At 37.9% G+C, this 16,653-nt stretch overlaps 1 protein-coding gene across 1 annotated transcript in view; it reads right to left on the bottom strand.

The window, feature by feature from the left end:
* Positions 1 to 15,103, bottom strand: part of LOC140249194 (phosphatidylcholine translocator ABCB4-like) — a 33,202-nt gene extending 18,099 nt beyond the window's left edge. Inside the window, exons 1-13 of the mRNA XM_072330574.1 lie at positions 15,000 to 15,103; positions 12,786 to 12,840; positions 11,380 to 11,527; positions 10,984 to 11,077; positions 8,447 to 8,638; positions 7,644 to 7,815; positions 6,617 to 6,741; positions 4,815 to 4,986; positions 3,427 to 3,540; positions 2,624 to 2,734; positions 1,725 to 1,850; positions 1,333 to 1,536; positions 775 to 945 (exon numbers count right to left, since the gene is read on the bottom strand). Of these exons, the coding sequence (XP_072186675.1) occupies positions 775 to 945; positions 1,333 to 1,536; positions 1,725 to 1,850; positions 2,624 to 2,734; positions 3,427 to 3,540; positions 4,815 to 4,986; positions 6,617 to 6,741; positions 7,644 to 7,815; positions 8,447 to 8,638; positions 10,984 to 11,077; positions 11,380 to 11,527; positions 12,786 to 12,840; positions 15,000 to 15,103 (1,788 nt within the window). The remainder of the gene's footprint in view (positions 1 to 774; positions 946 to 1,332; positions 1,537 to 1,724; positions 1,851 to 2,623; positions 2,735 to 3,426; positions 3,541 to 4,814; positions 4,987 to 6,616; positions 6,742 to 7,643; positions 7,816 to 8,446; positions 8,639 to 10,983; positions 11,078 to 11,379; positions 11,528 to 12,785; positions 12,841 to 14,999) is intronic.
* Positions 15,104 to 16,653: the final 1,550 nt, after the last annotated feature.

Here is a 16,653-nt window from a genome sequence, read left to right as displayed (position 1 = left end):
TCTGCAGCTGGTGGCAGTTTGGTGTTCAAATAGAAATTATCAAGACTAAAATATTTTTATAGATGAGAACTTGGATTCTGTTGTCTGATTCTCCCAGACATGACCATGTAGAGCGGGTAAAGCAAGGTACTTCTATAGAGGCAAAAGTGCATATGGAGATGAAATGCTTTCTGAAGAAACTGTCCAGAAATAAACTGTGGTCAGTATTGGAACTTCTTATGCAGCGTTGATAATTTATTTGCCCAGAGGATGATAAGCAGAGATGTAGAATGAGAGAGAGAAGCGGAGTTTAAAAAAAAAGAAAGTGATTGATATGTGACTGATTCAGCCTGAGGAATAGGTGGAACCACTTTGTGAAGAGTTCACATGATGGTTTAGAGCGGACAAGAAATAAAGGATTGGCAATTTTTTCAGATCTCTAGGTATTTTAAAAGGTATGTCTAGACAGCCTTCAACATATAGCTACCACTCTTGTAAACCCAACCAAGCAGGTTTTGAAATACCTAATACCACCAATAAGAACATAGCCCATATGAATTCCAGCTTGGGAATAGTAGTCCGCGTTGAGCATTTCCAGAGACTGAAGCTTGTTTGAGAAAGCCTGCAGAAGTTCAGTCTGGCTCCTAATAACATTAACTTAATTCAATGGGCACTCACAAAGTGCTTCCAAATCTTTGAAAAAGCAGAGAATATTTGCAAGTTCAGGTTTATTTTAAACCGCTTTTTAGGAATAACAATTTCTTGCAACTCTTTAAATAAATGAGCAATACTGACCTTGTCCAGCGCCGCCTGCACAACGGATTCACTCTCAGTGTCCAAAGCTGACGTTGCCTCATCAAGCAGAAGAATTTTAGGATTGCGAACCAGAGCTCGGGCAATTGCTATTCGCTGCTTCTGCCCTCCACTCATCTGTGCCCCTCTTTCTCCAACCACAGTTTCAAACTTCTGCAAGACAACATTTCCACCACCACACTCAGTGGCACGGCTCTTTCACCAAAGAAAGGCAATGTACAGACAAGGCGTATCTGTGTCAGCAGCCCCAGCAGCATCATCTCCTTCCTCTAAAATACTGCATGCTAAGCATCCGCTTAAATATACCTGCCTGTTTGTGTCCCTACAACTCTCACAGTTTCCTAAATGCTCATCCAGCCATCATTTAATAGGTTCAAAACAAGATTATTCTCAAAAGTTGTGAGGAAGCTCTGCACAGCTCTGCATATTCACAGCTCCAGGAAGAGGTTCCTCTGTTCAGGAGATGCCCTTCTGAGAAACTCATTGCTAAGTGAGTAGGTTGAAGAGCAATTATTCCGGCAGGACGGCTGGCTTGCTTACCTTGGGGAGCTTCATGATGAAGTCATAAGCATTAGCTTCCTTGGTAGCTTTTTCAATTTCTTCCATGGTGACATCCTCACGGCCATAACGGATATTTTCTGCAATAGTTGTAGCAAACAGCACGGGCTCCTGGTTCACCACACCAATAATCTCCCGCAGGTATCTCACATTCAGGCTCTTAAGATCCTGCCCATCGATGGTAATCTAAAGCAGGGGAAGCAGACGAGCACCATTTACTAAGTGCTTTTGTTCAGAACTCCCTCTCCAGCCCAACTCCTGTCTTTTTTAGAGGAGACTTGTCTGTGTCACTTGAACAATGGCAATGAGACCAGAAGCTGATTTCCAACAGCTGGGACACACAGAGCAGTCTGCTGACTTGAAAGGGGTCTTACCGTGCCCTCCTTGGGGTCGTAAAACCTCTGGATGAGCTGAACAGTTGTACTTTTCCCACAGCCGCTGCCACCAACCAGAGCTACTGTCTGGCCACAATTAACCTTGAGATTCAAGCCCTTCAGTATCTGTGCACATAGGAAAGGTTGCCAAAAGCAAAACAACATGTAAAACCTCAGTGTAAACTTGCAGAAACTGTGAAGACTCCAGTGAAACATCCTTCACATTTACAGAATTGAGCAGTGACATCCCTGTATTCTTCATTTTGAATCTATTCCACTGATACATTATTAAACATTTTTTCTTTGTATTTTTTTTTTTTTTCTCTTATTGTGGCACAATGTTTTCGTTCTATCAGTGACTGCTGTACTGATCAAACCTTTATATTTGCATTATTCACATTCACAATATTTCATTAGGAGTAACCCAGAAGGAAGCCAATGTGAGGAAGTTCTAAACTTAAAAGGGAGCACTGATATTCCATTTAACACACTTGCCAAGATTCTTCTTGTTTCAGATGAATAAGGCAAAGCAAGCGCACTTCTATTTCAGTAATGCTAAAACTGCTGAAAAGCTCCTCAAGATATCTGAGACCTCAATCTTTGTTTTAAAAGTTTTTCATGGAAATAAACTCATTGTAGGGTGAGGTATTCAAAGTGAAGCTTGCTCTGGGAATAAGATAAAAGTTAAAAGCCTGGTCCAAAACCTGAAGATGCAAATGGAAACATCTCACCAATTTCAGCTTTCAGCCAAATGCTGTCCTCCACTGAAGTGAGAAGCATAAAATCTCTTCATGGTATTTACTTATATATAAGCATGCAAGATAAAAAGTGGATGCAAATTCTTTCATACTAGAGATAATTATCTTAAAGGAAATCTGTGTAAGTTCCATGCATAATACCTTAGTATCTGGCCTAGCAGGATAACTGAAGTAAACATTTTGGAATTCCAAATTCCCCTTAACATGGTCTGGTTTATGGCCAGCATTGGATGAACTGTCAATTTGAGGCTCCTGAGAGATAACACAGCAAGGAAAAAAAAAAAAAAAAAAAGAAGAAGAAAGAAAGAAAAAAGAAAGAAAAACATACATTAGATTCCTGACAACATTTTAGCATGATGCAGGCTCTCTGAAGTTAATGTTACCATACACAAAGGCATACACAGAAAGCCTCACTGCAAAGCAGCAGACTGCAAATAGCTTCTTAACCAACTCATGAAGTTATCAGTCCAGGTCACTGGTGAATCTGCCAGTGGCTCGGCAAATTACTTGTAAAATAGCACTGCTGTCAGTGTGGTCTGACAGTACTAAAATGTCTGCAGTCCTTGCCAGCCACTCCACTATGAACCAGAAGTCCTGTAAGTAACTACTGTAGTTCAAATTACTTATTTGCAGTCATGGTGCTCATCACTGTTATCTCAGGTAGTTACTTGAGTTGGCATGAATATAATTACTATTTCTTCATTGAGTTTCTGAACTACCAAGAAAAACAATAACTGGTTGATGTTCTCATCTTGCTCATTCACAAGCACACATCCCAGTATTTCAAACACTTGTCCCACATACACAACTCTGTTAGGTAGAATTTTTAAATGCTATGACATTGTATGCACAGTTCTTCAGGCTTCCTAATTTTTTATTCAGAAGTGAAGTCTGACGTTCAGTCATTTTCAGATGGAAATGACATCCATGGCAAAGATACTTACATTGTCTATAATACTGAATATTGCATAAGCGGCTCCTCTTGCATTGGCAAATGCTTCCATACTCGGTGCAGCCTGTCCAACACTAAAAGCTCCAACTAATATAGAAAAAAAGACCTAAAAACAAACAAACAAACAAAAAAAGACAAAGAAAAAGAAAAGATTAATAAACTATGCATCCGGAATTCTTAAATCTATTTAGACAGCTTCATCTATCTGAGAACATTAGCTATCATTGCTTCAAGCAGTTTAATGTGGGCTGTGAGACATGAGAAAGTCTAGAATCAGAATGGGAATTAAACAATTAAACAAGTGACAGTCATTTAAACAAAAGGTAAACATTTATAGGAAAAAAAAATGTTTAAGGTAAGTCTGAATTTTTCCTCTATCACAGCTGGTCCATAGGGAAAAAAAAAACAAGTTTCTAATGGCTGGGATTCTTCCTCAGAGCAATAATTGAAAGTATCCAATGGCACTTGAACAAAAACTAGCTGCCAACTACTTCTTAATAGAACATATAAATGTCTGCGTTCGTGTAACATAAAAGCAAGGATAATCCAACCCAACAGGTAAAGACGTAGTAATCCGCTCTATTGTGCTACAAGCAAGAAGAGGAGAACATACTTAAAGAGTCTGGAGAATTCTATCTGTGAAACTAAAATTGTTTGCCACACAGACTAATTTCTGATGCAATTTTTCAACTTCAAGTTCAACTTTTCTGTGTTCATTTTTTTTGTTTTGTTTTGTTTTCTGTTTTCTGAACACATGCAACTATACCACTCACTTCAGATGTTGACAATAAAAGCTTATTTACATTTTATCTTAATCAGATTTAAGTAATAATCCAAGCTTGCATTATAGTGTAAGTTGCTATTGTCCCAGAGGATGTTACAGTATGGACTCCTCCAAGGACCAGTAACAACCGCTGCTCTCTAGTTGCTTGTATGAGAGCAAGGCCCTCTACCAGCTGGTTTCTGCAGGGCATTAGTGCTCCTCAAAGTGCTCCTCAAAGCACCTGGTACCTGACTATGAGGGAGCTGCTGAATAGCACAGATGTAAACTTGTTAGTTAAACTTGTTAAACTTGGAGGTTAAAACTTCTGCCATATTGTCATATTCCAAAAAAGGTCCACTCTGATATCAGTTATTATTGATCCAGGCTGGCTTTTAACAAGGCACTTTGTGGTGAGTGATTTTTATGTTGCTATCAACTTAGAGAAATATATCCGTTGCATGTAGAGCTGTATTTTTATCTACTTTGTTAGCAGGGCTGAGAAATTGAAAAATGCAGTTTGGATAGCTAACATCAACCAGACTCAACATTTAAACACTTTTACACAGAATCAGTTCAGTACTTTTCATAACGTTGTCCAGCTATTGGCAAATACTTACTGTAAAGACTTTTCCAATTGTATAGTCATCAGAGAGTATCAAAGTGGTTCCATACCAGAAGGCCAGTGCATAGGATCCATATATCAAAAAGAAAGAAATACCCATGGAAATATTGGCTGAAATTGCTTTACGGATACCCATTCGTTTGGCATCTTCTAAATTTTTTTGATATCTGAAAGATAAAGCAGGAAAAAAGCAGAACATGCAGGGAATTACTCTTCTTTCTTTCATTGTGTATACTCATAGAATCCCCAAAGCAATGCTAAACAAAGTATTTTACTAAACAACTATCAAATCCTGAGAAAGATCGTGTTGTGAATAGAGGAAAATGTACTGACTGCCCTTCATGCTATGGCAGATTGAGCTGATCAGTTAAAGCTGGACCAAGTCCTGGATGAGTGCAAATAGCTGTGGTAAGATGCTAAATAGCTGTAAACTCGTGATTTTGCAGTTATGCAAATGCCAGAGAACATTATGTTACAAGGAAAATTATGTAAGCATAGAAGTATGTAATAAAGAAAAGAGAGCATGATATGGAGAAAATAGGATAATTTTCTGACAGTATCTCTTTGGAGAACTCATATAAATGAGATTATTGGGATGGTGCTTGGATTTTTAAATGGACAGGGGGAATAATTCAGTCACATGTGTAACTGTGAAAGACTAACATATATACGGACTAAAGAATCAAATGTTAGCAGTAGTGGCATGACCCATGTGCTCCTGGTGGTGATAGCTGGCAAGTCCATTTTTGAAAGAATTACTGAAAAAATTAAAGGAGTTCTAATTTTTTATTTAGTTCAAGCTCATTCACTTCTTTTTTTCATTTGTTCTAATTAGTATAATTAGTAAGTTGATATGCCGTATATAAGATTTGCAGGATATGAAAAGGCCTATTCTCAGCTCTCTTAACAAGTTGTACAGAAGCATTAAGTGAAGACATACAGCACCATCAAGGTGTTATTCCTCATACTCCTCTTGCTATTTATCTCATTAGCAGCCATCAGCCCAAGGATGCATTTGAGATGTGGAATCTCAAGAACAAGATGGCCTGAATCGACAGAGCTTATTTCCAGTTTATAAAGATCCATCTCACTGTCATGGTCTTAGAACACTTTGCAGTGATTTAGCATTTCACCATCACAATCTCTAGTATAGTATTACACTGATGGAAATGAGGGGTGGAAAGGAAGGTTACATGACAGAAAGTAGTTTAAGGACAAGTAGGAAAACGAGCTGATGAGAAGCGTAAGGGTGATGAGCAGCACTGGGAAACAGAGAAAAGATGCTGAGGTGAACTGGATAACAGACACCCAAAGCGCTTCCTTTTGCTTCCTGATCAGGGAGCAGTGATAGCTGGAACATGGGAGAAGCAAGCCAGGGTTTATGTTTTCAGTGGGTTACACAAATGTTACTGAACTTTGCACTTGAAAAACTTCTGCCAACTTTGGTGGTCACAATGGTCATCTTTAGATAAAAGATCAAAAAGAAGGCAAACGTGATGTTCCATGGGATCATATAAATAAATACATGCCTTCGGTTTATGCCCTTGGTTTGTGACCTTTGCATTACACTTGCCTTTTCATCTCATGTCTGTCCTTTTTTGCTTACAACTCTCACTATAATTATACAAAGCCTGAAATAGCATATATTTCTAGGGAAAGGGAGTCCATCTCTGCATTATCTTATGAGGTTCTTTAAAAATGATAAAAAAGGAAGAGAAAATAAAAATGTCAGCAGCAAAGACAAAACCTCTTTAGATACCGTTATAAGACAGCCAAATAAAGGGAACTTTCTCTCACCTTTCAGTTTCTTTTCTCTGTCCTCCAAATGCTACCACAGTTCGAATTGCTGCCAGAACTTCCTCCGCCACAGCTCCTGCTTTTGCGTACGCAGTTAGCTCTTTGTTGGTGAATGTGGAAATTATCTGTGTAGAAGAAAAAATAATTCAACTTTCCTGTTTGAAGAAAAACAGAATGTGCTCAAACTTTGTTCTGAGGGCCATGAGTACTTTATCTTTTTTTGTACTGGATTTCCTTTCTACATTATTGTATTTATAAAGACTTATAAAAGATTGCACATTTTAAACGGAGTGACAATTTTCATGGAGGCCCTAAGGGCAAGGCTGCCCAGCCTCACAGCAATTCAATAGCCAGGTACCACTTAACACCCTGACGTCTCTTTCAAAGTTCTAGCCAAAAGCAGAAACAAAAGCAGACGTCCATTTCTCTCTCAGAGTGGTTTTTATTTACTTCTTGTGTAATATTTTCACTAAGTTATTGGAAGCTGAAGAGATAGCAAAGAGATGTCTGGAGCAGGTTTCGCAGAGTACTGGCTGCTGGGCTGTGTCTGCATGTGCCCATATGCTGACCCCAAAACCAATGTCCTCCTCACCTTAGCGTCAGAGCCCATGGACAACCTTTATCACAGAAACCTAATTTACTGCAATTCCATGCCAGAATGTACCTGAAATGACCTCAGTTGTGCAATATTATCTCATTCGTATATTTGTTTATTTTAACTGTCATTACTTGGTTATTTTGGCGTAGTTGTCATGAAAATTCAGTGAAGAAGGTGAAGGTACAGATTATTTACCCTCTCATATAAGAATACATTATGTTTATATAAATTTTACAGCAACAAATCAGTGACCATGGCAGATGAATTGCACTTCCTCAGCTATAACCATTCCACGAGCCCATATCTACAGCCTTGTGCATGTAGATAAGGTCACAGTTCACTAGGAGCCATTTTTTCTTATAAATTCCAAGCAGGGCTGTAGGAATTACAGCCTTGCTGTCTTTCAGAAAATTCCCACTTTTTGCCTACCTTTGCCCAGAGAGCTGAGGAGAATCCCAGAACGGGGCTGAGCGCCAGGATCACGAGTGTTAATTTCCAGCCTTTTGTAAAACCAACTATAAATCCAGTGAAAAAAGTAGCCACTGCTTGAAAGAACATTGCTATTTTTTCCCCTATTCCTTCATTAATCTTGGAGATGTCACTGAAAAAACAAATGATATTCAAACAAATAAGGAAGTGTGGACACCAGGTAAACGAATTCTCTGGATACAGCTCACTCTGACAGTATTTCTTCATGTTTCTATCACCTGCAGTTCACCATAGCTCCAAGTCTGCAGCCACAGAGAGCATGGAGCAGCATTCTCCAACATCTCTGTTTCTTAGGATACACCTAAATGAGCCCAGGATCTATATATATGACAGTATGACTTACAGAGGTGTTTCATAAGATAAAATAACATCATTTTGAAGTAGATATTACAACTGATTTGCAGTAGTTAAATACTTGGCAATTAACTGATATTTAATCAGTTTACTGGTGACAAGCGACAGGATGAGGAGAAATGGCCTCAAGTTGTGCCAAGGTAAGTCTAGGTTGGACGTTAGGAAACACTTCTTTACAGAATGGGTAGTTAAACACTGGAATAGGCTCCCCAGGGAGGTGGCTGAGTCACAGTCCCTAGATGTGTTTAAGATCTGTTTGGATGCGGTGCTCAGAGATATGACTTAGCAGAGGGTTGTTAGGGTACTATGGTTAGGTTGCAGTTGGACTTGATGATCTTTGAGGTCTTTTCCAACCTGATTAATTCTATGATTCTATGATTAATACTTACTCTACAATTCTTGTGTTCAGTTCGCACACATCATTTACATCAAACCATCCAATCTCCTGTCTCATTACAGCATGAAAAAATTCTTGTCTGATTCTTTTTATTTGCCTGCCAGCAGCTAGTGTCCAAAATGAAACCTGAATGTAGGCAGCAAAAAGAACACCAGCTCCTATTCCAGAATAATAATATGCATATCTGAAAGAAAGCAAAAAGGAGATTTATAGCTGAATTAATTCTCCTTCAAACAGGGCTCCTAGAGAAAGATTATAATTCATTTCTCTATGCGTGCATTCAAAACAAAATTGAAGACCATTACAAATATCTGCCATTTTTCTTTCTTCGCTATAGCGAATATTTTTGAAGTTCCTTCAGAATCAAATATTAGCCTTTGTATTCTGCTTCCTATTATACAAACTTCACAAATCAACACCAAGTTTTTAATGTAAAAATTAGTGGCTGAAAGTCCACAAAGACACAGATCTATATAAAAACAAAACAACCAAAAATGCTTAAGAAATGTAAAACGTGAACTGTTTGTGCAAGCAAAACAAAATCAGGCTCCGCACCTACAAAATAAATAAATAAATAAAACAAAATTAAAAGATAAAAAAAGAGGAAACAACTTTTATGCTTCTGTGTTACAAACAACTGCCAAAGATGTTTTAATCATTATTGCCATTAAACAAAATATATTTAAACTGAAAAAACATCAGTCCATTAATGAGTGGCTTAAAATTAAATGAGTGCTGAACATCGCTCTGACTTCTTGCCATAATAAAGAAGCTACAAAAAACAGCAAACCTGGGAGAAAAGAAGTTTGTCTGAACATGCAATTCATGCCAAAACACAAGGAAATGGATTCTGGTTCAGAACAACTATGATCTATGGTTATTTTATAATATCTTTGGTAAAAATTAATTGGAAAATATGTTGTGAACTACTTGTTCAATGACAACTGCAGATAATGCTATGCCACCTTTTCTGCATGACAAACAAATGTGCACAATGTTTAGATTCCAGTTCCAGAATGTAGACATATAATTTTGGGATCAAAAATTCCTAATTCTTACCCTGCATTGCTGACATTTGTGCAACCAGAGTAGAATTTGCCATCTGTCATTCATTATATGTTGCCTGCCATGTCTTATTTTGCAAAACAAACACCATTCTCTGAAGCTGAACAAAAAGACCAAGTTTCTTTTTCCCCTTCATAAAGAATCAAGAATGAAATTTAAGAGCTTTTGAAAAAAAGTAGTATGAATGGAATTTTAAAAAGAAAAAAGAAATGACAACTGAAGTGAGAACTGGAGAAAAACCTGAAAAGTGCAAAGAATGAAAATAAAAACAGATAAGGCACAGGGGGAAGAAAGAAAGCAATGGCTCCATGTAACCATAAGCCTCAGAATTGCCCAGGTGCTGAAAGCATATACTTCTACAGCCTGACTTTGAAAATCAATGGTGCTTACTACCTCAGAAGACTGTGAAAAACACTATTAGAGTAACATGAAATACCTTCACAAGAAGACAGTTTAATCAGACCACATATTGAATCTCAGTCCCTATTTCAAATTTATCCACTCAAAAAACGTGAAGCATACACAATCATTGTAAGTGCTTGGCCCAATTTTATATTTCTGTCATGAGCTCTGCATATTTATTGGGAACTATATAAAAATATTTATTATATCTATTTCAAATGTATTCTCTCTTATCTTCACTGTCCATTCTTTCTCCTCCAAGAAGGAAAGGGTACAAAAAGATACTTGGTTTACCCTCTCAAGAGGCACTCCTTGTTTGATTGACTGACCTTAAAGTGGACAGACCCCTGTACGTGTGGTGGCAAAGATTAAATGAGGGCTGAAAAAAATGATAATTTAATGGAAAATCCATTGTGCATGACTTTCTAATCATCTCATTCAGTAGAAAAAGAAGGTCACAGAATTTCATTTCTTATCATTACAAAAAAACAAACTGCCAATTCATTTATTGTGTGATGCCCAATATTGTGTATATTCTTACTGTTCAGTAGGAACATGGAGCCAATAAATGACTTGTCCAAGTCATTGCCTGAGCTTTTGATGTTGAGGGGGGAAGAAAGGGAGCAGGTTCTTTGAGTTACAAGGAATTCATACAACTGGTTCTGAACCCCATTAGTTAATGAAGTGAATGAAGTTATGTAAAAGCAGTATCCACACGTTCCATGGATGAGGTACCTGCAAGCAGGAGCACACATTGAGAAAGGTCATGAGAACTGGCAAGGGAGAACAAGCAATCCAGACACATGAGAAAAAGAACAACAAGCCTCTCTCTAATCTTAAAAGCTGAAGGTTTGCAGGAGACATCTGGCACAGATTTGGATTAGTGGGAAACTACAATATCCTCCTGACTCATGCAAAGATGCTGGCATAACGACATAAAAAAAATGAATTCTTTCAGTTGCACAAAGCATTTACAGTGAGATTAAGTAATATAATCTTTAAAGGACAATCTTCAGTACGAAGAAAGGTTAGCCACAATGTGAATGAAAATTTTCCCATTACCTGGTCATCTCTTCTTCCAACTCTCCCAAAATAAGATTAGAAAAAAATTCTGTAGAAAAATTCACCCACGTGCTGTTCAATAAAGAAAAATTTGCTAAAGAAAAAAAAAATAAATAGAGAAAAGCTTATTGGTTATTTTTATTAAAAGAGATGATAATGATTTCCTTCTCTAACATCCTATCCATGCAACACTGAATGAAGATTAAGAGCTGTCAGCTGCCTAGTGCCTGAACACGATTAGGGGAGCTTAAGATACACACTACGTTACTAGGAGTTCTCTGAAGCCAGAAATGAAAATGTTATTACAAATATAATAAACAGTAAAAAAACTAATTAAGTTCAACTACTTTACAAGCACTAGTCACAGTGGAAACATCACCACCTAGGAATTTCTACCTGGATAAGTGATGTTTTCTGAAGCAATAAAGGTATCTGTCATGTCACCAAAGACAATCATCATAAGGGGTAGGCTTGCTCCGTGGAGAACTGCCATGGTAGTGCCCAGCACCATCAGGACTTTATCCTGCTGATCAGAGTATCGAAACTGAAAATGGAAATAAACTGTGATGAAAACTTCTCTAATTATAACAAATGCTTCACAATGCCATGATTACAATGCTCAAAGAACGTGTCAAAATACAAGAATAAATTTTAATATATAGAATAATAAAATAATACCATAACCCAGAAACATAACAATTATTTTAAGAATGAAATCATGGTTTTCATTAGAAATTGTTCCATTGCCAAACAAATATTTATGTCCTAAATCTACCTCAGGTTCTGCTTGATGCAGATCTGAGTTAAACCTGAATCAAACCCAAATCTACCAATAGATATGATTAACAATGACATTGAATTAACCTGTGCAGTTATCACTGAGAGTGTAGTACTGAAGTTGCCCAGTCCTTTCCTTTCCAAGCTAATTCATGTAGCTCATGCATTTTTAAGGCCCCAGGAGGGTGGGGAATATATTGTTCTAAGCAAAGCCATAATAGTAGAAATGGTTATGGTATGTAATGAAAATTCTTCAAATGACTGTTAAACCCCAGGACCTTATTTGGGATTGTCACTGCTGGGGATTTTCTAGACTTGCCTGGACAAGGCCTGGAGCAGCCTGCTCTCACTCTGATGGTTAGCCTGGCTTGGGGAAGGGCACTGGGCCAGACAACCTCCTGAGATGCCTTCAAGACTGAATTCCTCTCTGATTGTTCTAACCACAGAAAATGCAAAAATACTGTGGCCTGTATATAGACAAAGAGATCACAGAAATTAAAATAGTGTGCTTCTGAGTCATCTGCTTAAAAATGAATGCAATTATGTTGTAAAATCTGCTGTGACCCTCCTGTTTCTTGCTTGATGTACGTGTTGCATTCCATTGAGCTGCTGTACCAGGTTCTTACATTAGTACATCGAGTTTTGGAGACATTTTGTCTGGCATATATTACACTTACTCCTCATTTGGAGCTTTCATTTTCCTTCTCTCTGTGCTTCCAACCAATCACATTTCAAGTATAAGTTACGACCCCTCCCCGCCTATCTGCAAATACTGCTCTGTCTGCCTGTGATGGATATAGCTGTGACAGTACAAATTTCCAACACAGAGAGGATTTAAGCCAGCTCACTCCATTTGTATGCCTTTTCTTTACTTTCTCTTCCCATTCCAAGTTCTGCACCATTAACAGCAAAGTGCTGTTCAGTATAACTTTATAACAGAAGTAGTGAGATGCACACAGAAATAAGAAATTTCAGCTGCTATGGTGGACTGGGATTGCTAAATACACAAATAGCATTAAACTTACCACTGTTAATGGACTGACCATATTCACTTTTTCAGGTTTCCTCTTGTCCTCACTGCTAAAAAATCATGATTGTATTTTAAGAAGGAAGAGCAATGAAAACATCAAAGCAAGCCTCATGCATCCTTAATAGAGCTCCTGTCTCTTAACTGTGTTCAGATGTAGGGAGGAGCTAAAGGAGTATAAAATCAGGATTTTCAGTGTTCTCTTACTGCATGTCTCTGAACACTATCAAAAATATTCTCAAGAAGCCTTCAGGTTTCATATCATATTAACACAGTTCCTATCTGGGTAGATATCCAAAGGGAAGGTCTCTGATTATTAAAAGCTGCCTGTTGAGACTTTCTGGCCTTGGCTAGAACCTGGCTGTAGCTATTAGCCATATTTTTAAGTAGCTTTCAAAAACAAACCTAACGTTACTTCTGGATGTCTGACAAAGGCCACTCGTATGTAACTCAGTACTTTGATTTCAGACCACCAGATTGCAGTAGAGCGGTCTGGTCGCTCTCATCATAAGACTCAATGTAGAGTTAATCTTGGAAGAAACTACTCTACTAAAACAAGTAGTCAACTGCAAAGAGGGGAAAAGGAAACAAACTTGGAGAAGGTGGAAGTGATACCAGAGTGAATCCAATGCTTTGTAGTGATCAGATGACTTGTACTAGCATGAAAACAATGAACAGATGGAATTTCAGAGAAATCACTGTGAGTTTGCAGAGTAATACCCTGTCCTGTCACAATATACCTTGTGAGTTATTAAGGTGTCTCACAGGGCTGTGAAGTCAGTGTCAACCAAAGTGTTAAAATGATGTAGAAATTTTGCTTCCACTTGAGAGAGTCAAAGGCTATTTAATGCCTAATATAAACTATGCCATCAGTTGTAGATCAAAAGATTAAGATAATTGATATTTACCAATAAGTGGATAAAGCAAACTGTTCTACTCACAATTGACACATTTGGATTAAATTGTATGCCTCCAACTATATTCCCAGCAACAACTGGAAGGCTCAGTAAAATGGGCAGTGTAATTGTCAGTACAAACTATAATAACTAAATATATAACTAAAATAGCATACTTCCACCCAAGGAAAATTCAGGACAATTTATTGAAGTTTTAAAACTCCTTGTCAAAACTGAACTTAAATATCTCCCTTTCAGCAAAAGAAAAGAGGAAGACGAACTTCAAAATGAGTCTTTGAGCTAGAAACCATCAGAACAGTGGCATGAGAATGTGTTTATCTGAATAACCTGAGTCCCCTCCAGACAGTCCAGATACAACTAAGCTCATGCAGTTTGTTTCAGACATGTAGGTTAAATGTCACTCTTCCTGCTGTTTTGCAATGGGGATTTTCTTGGATCTATAAAGTTCAGTGTTCGATCAAATCCTAATCAATGTTTTAATGTAATGGGTGCAAGCTATTTTAAAGGATATGAAAAGGACTGTGCCAGTCAACAGTTTCATAGATTCCCATCAGTCCTAACTGGAAGGAGACACTTTTTCAAGTGGCCACATTCAAAGACACGTTTCTGATGGCTGGAAGTCCTACTCCAACCATCTTAAATCCTGTCCTATAAGGCAGGTGGGAATTAAGTGGTTTCTACAGCATATAATTACAAACAGTAAATTACAATATTGTGCAGTTCTTGAAATCACAGAATCCCTTTTCCGCTATAACCCTTTTTGTTTGTTTTTTGAAAGGAATGAATACGGTAGAGAGAAGAGCATGCAGGACATCTGACCTGATTTGGCCTTTGATTCTAGTAAAAAAAAGTTACACTATTTTCAGAGAATTACCTACTCTCACTTCAGTTTTCTCCGTATTTTGGCTCAAAGCAGGACAGATATGGATGGCTGCCACTACCTTTCTGTGAAAGGATGACTGCAGCAGGCAACTTTTCAATAACCTGACCAGAAAATCTTAATCATAGCATCAAGGTAGAAGCAAAGCTTTCCACTTCTCAGACAGACTTCTCCTGACCTGTATGTGTCAACTGTATGTATCTGTTGACAATTCATTTACGTTTAGATATAGGGAGGTATATTCACCTATATTTAGATATATGTATTTATACACTTCTACATCTATACATATCTGTACTCTCTAAAGAGAATAATGGAAATCAAAGAACTTGTGTTTTTTAACAACAAAATTTAAGCCTATGCATTTAAAGGTAAAGCATTAGTAGAACATTTTGAAATCAATGACTGTACTTACCATTTGCCTTCAGATCCGTAATTCTGATATGATACAGCAATATTATCATCCCTTCCATTTATGTAATGCTTTATTTCCTCTTCTGAACCCATTTTAATCTGCATAAGAAACACAGTACCTCAGGAAAAACTACCAGTAATATTTTTTAAGAGGATGTAAAGAAAACAAATTGAAAATTTATGCTGACTTTTAAAATATTCACTGTCAGACATTTGCCTCAGACAAAGTAAATGTACTGACTTACCAGGGGAATAGATCTTAATGTTTTTACCTGTTCTGGAAGGTTATTCAGCAGTCAGTAGGTTTAGCTTGCCTAGGACTGTGCAGTGAGGATGGACTTTGCTCATTTTGTGTGAAACTAGTGAGTTTTGGGTGCATGCAGGATAATGGGTGTGTGCCAGGATTTCCCCTGGAGCCAGTGAGCGTCGCGAGGGAGTACGTGCATGGAAATCCTCCCAAAGGAAGTCTCTGTGTTCATGTATTCTTCACTCCTTCTGAGGATACTGAGCAACCCAGGCTGGCTGTGGAGCAGCACTTAGAGCAGGCTGGCACACTGGGCACTGAACCCCACTTTCACTCTGTAGCCATCAAACCAAATGGGAATCATTGTGGTGATTGAGAAGGGATAGAAGAGCTTTAAAATGGCTCCTTCCTGCCTGTATAGCATGTTGTCCTTTCCCAGAGGCTCTAGCTTAGCTGAGGGGCTCAGCTGTGTCCTTCAGCACAGCTGTTGGAGCCTCCTGGAATTGGCTGGGACTGGCATGAGGCCTCTTCTCACGGGGGCTGCCTCCACTTCCAGAACTGTGTCACATAAACCCACCACACCATAACTACCCATTGCTGTGGCTGTTCATTACTTGTATTGTTTTTTTCTTCTACTGTGGTGCAGCGTTAACCTCCACAGTGTTGCCATCTGTGTATATCCCATTGTAGGATATACTCAGCTGTTGTCCCTCCCTGAGTCCCATCGTTATCCTGGCTCTCCAAAAATACCCTCTTCTTTTCTCGAATGTATTGCTTTGAATTAAAGCTGTTAGTCCTACTAAACGAAGAAAATTGAACAATCTTCAGGATGAATGAACACTATTATTTTATTTCATATGAAATAATTATATATATATTAAATATATATTAGCACAGTTAAGAAATATATTTGTATATTATCTATTATATTGTAATGGCAAATTGAGTAATAACTTTCAGTGGATCAGTTATCTTCATCTTAATGAAGCACAAGTGTTAAACGCAATCTGTTGATGATACTTCGATCTGAGAGGTGGTAAAATATTTCTAACTCCTTTTGTTGTACTTAAGGTTCAGGATACGATTGGGGAAAAAACTGAGACAGTAATTTTATAGCATTATTCTTGTAACTATTTTCCTCTTGTGATGAATTGACTTGTTTTGATATCCTGGAAGCTACCATATGGAATGGATCTATTGGTTGGATGGTTCACTCTAACTTTTCCTGCAGAGTCAGAGGATGGCAGAGGTTGGGAGGTTTCTTAATCCCAATTGTAGTCCAGTTTTGAATGTCTGAAGTCTGATTTTGATTATCTAAAGGGATGGAGATTTCTTTGAGAAATTTATTCTAGTGCTTAACTGCACTCACAATAAAGTATTTTCTCATGTTAAAATGCCTGTAATGCTTATT

Source organism: Excalfactoria chinensis, chromosome 2 (assembly GCF_039878825.1).
Source record: "Excalfactoria chinensis isolate bCotChi1 chromosome 2, bCotChi1.hap2, whole genome shotgun sequence".
NCBI lineage: Eukaryota > Metazoa > Chordata > Aves > Galliformes > Phasianidae > Excalfactoria > Excalfactoria chinensis.
This window is presented reverse-complemented; position numbering and strand designations above follow the sequence as displayed.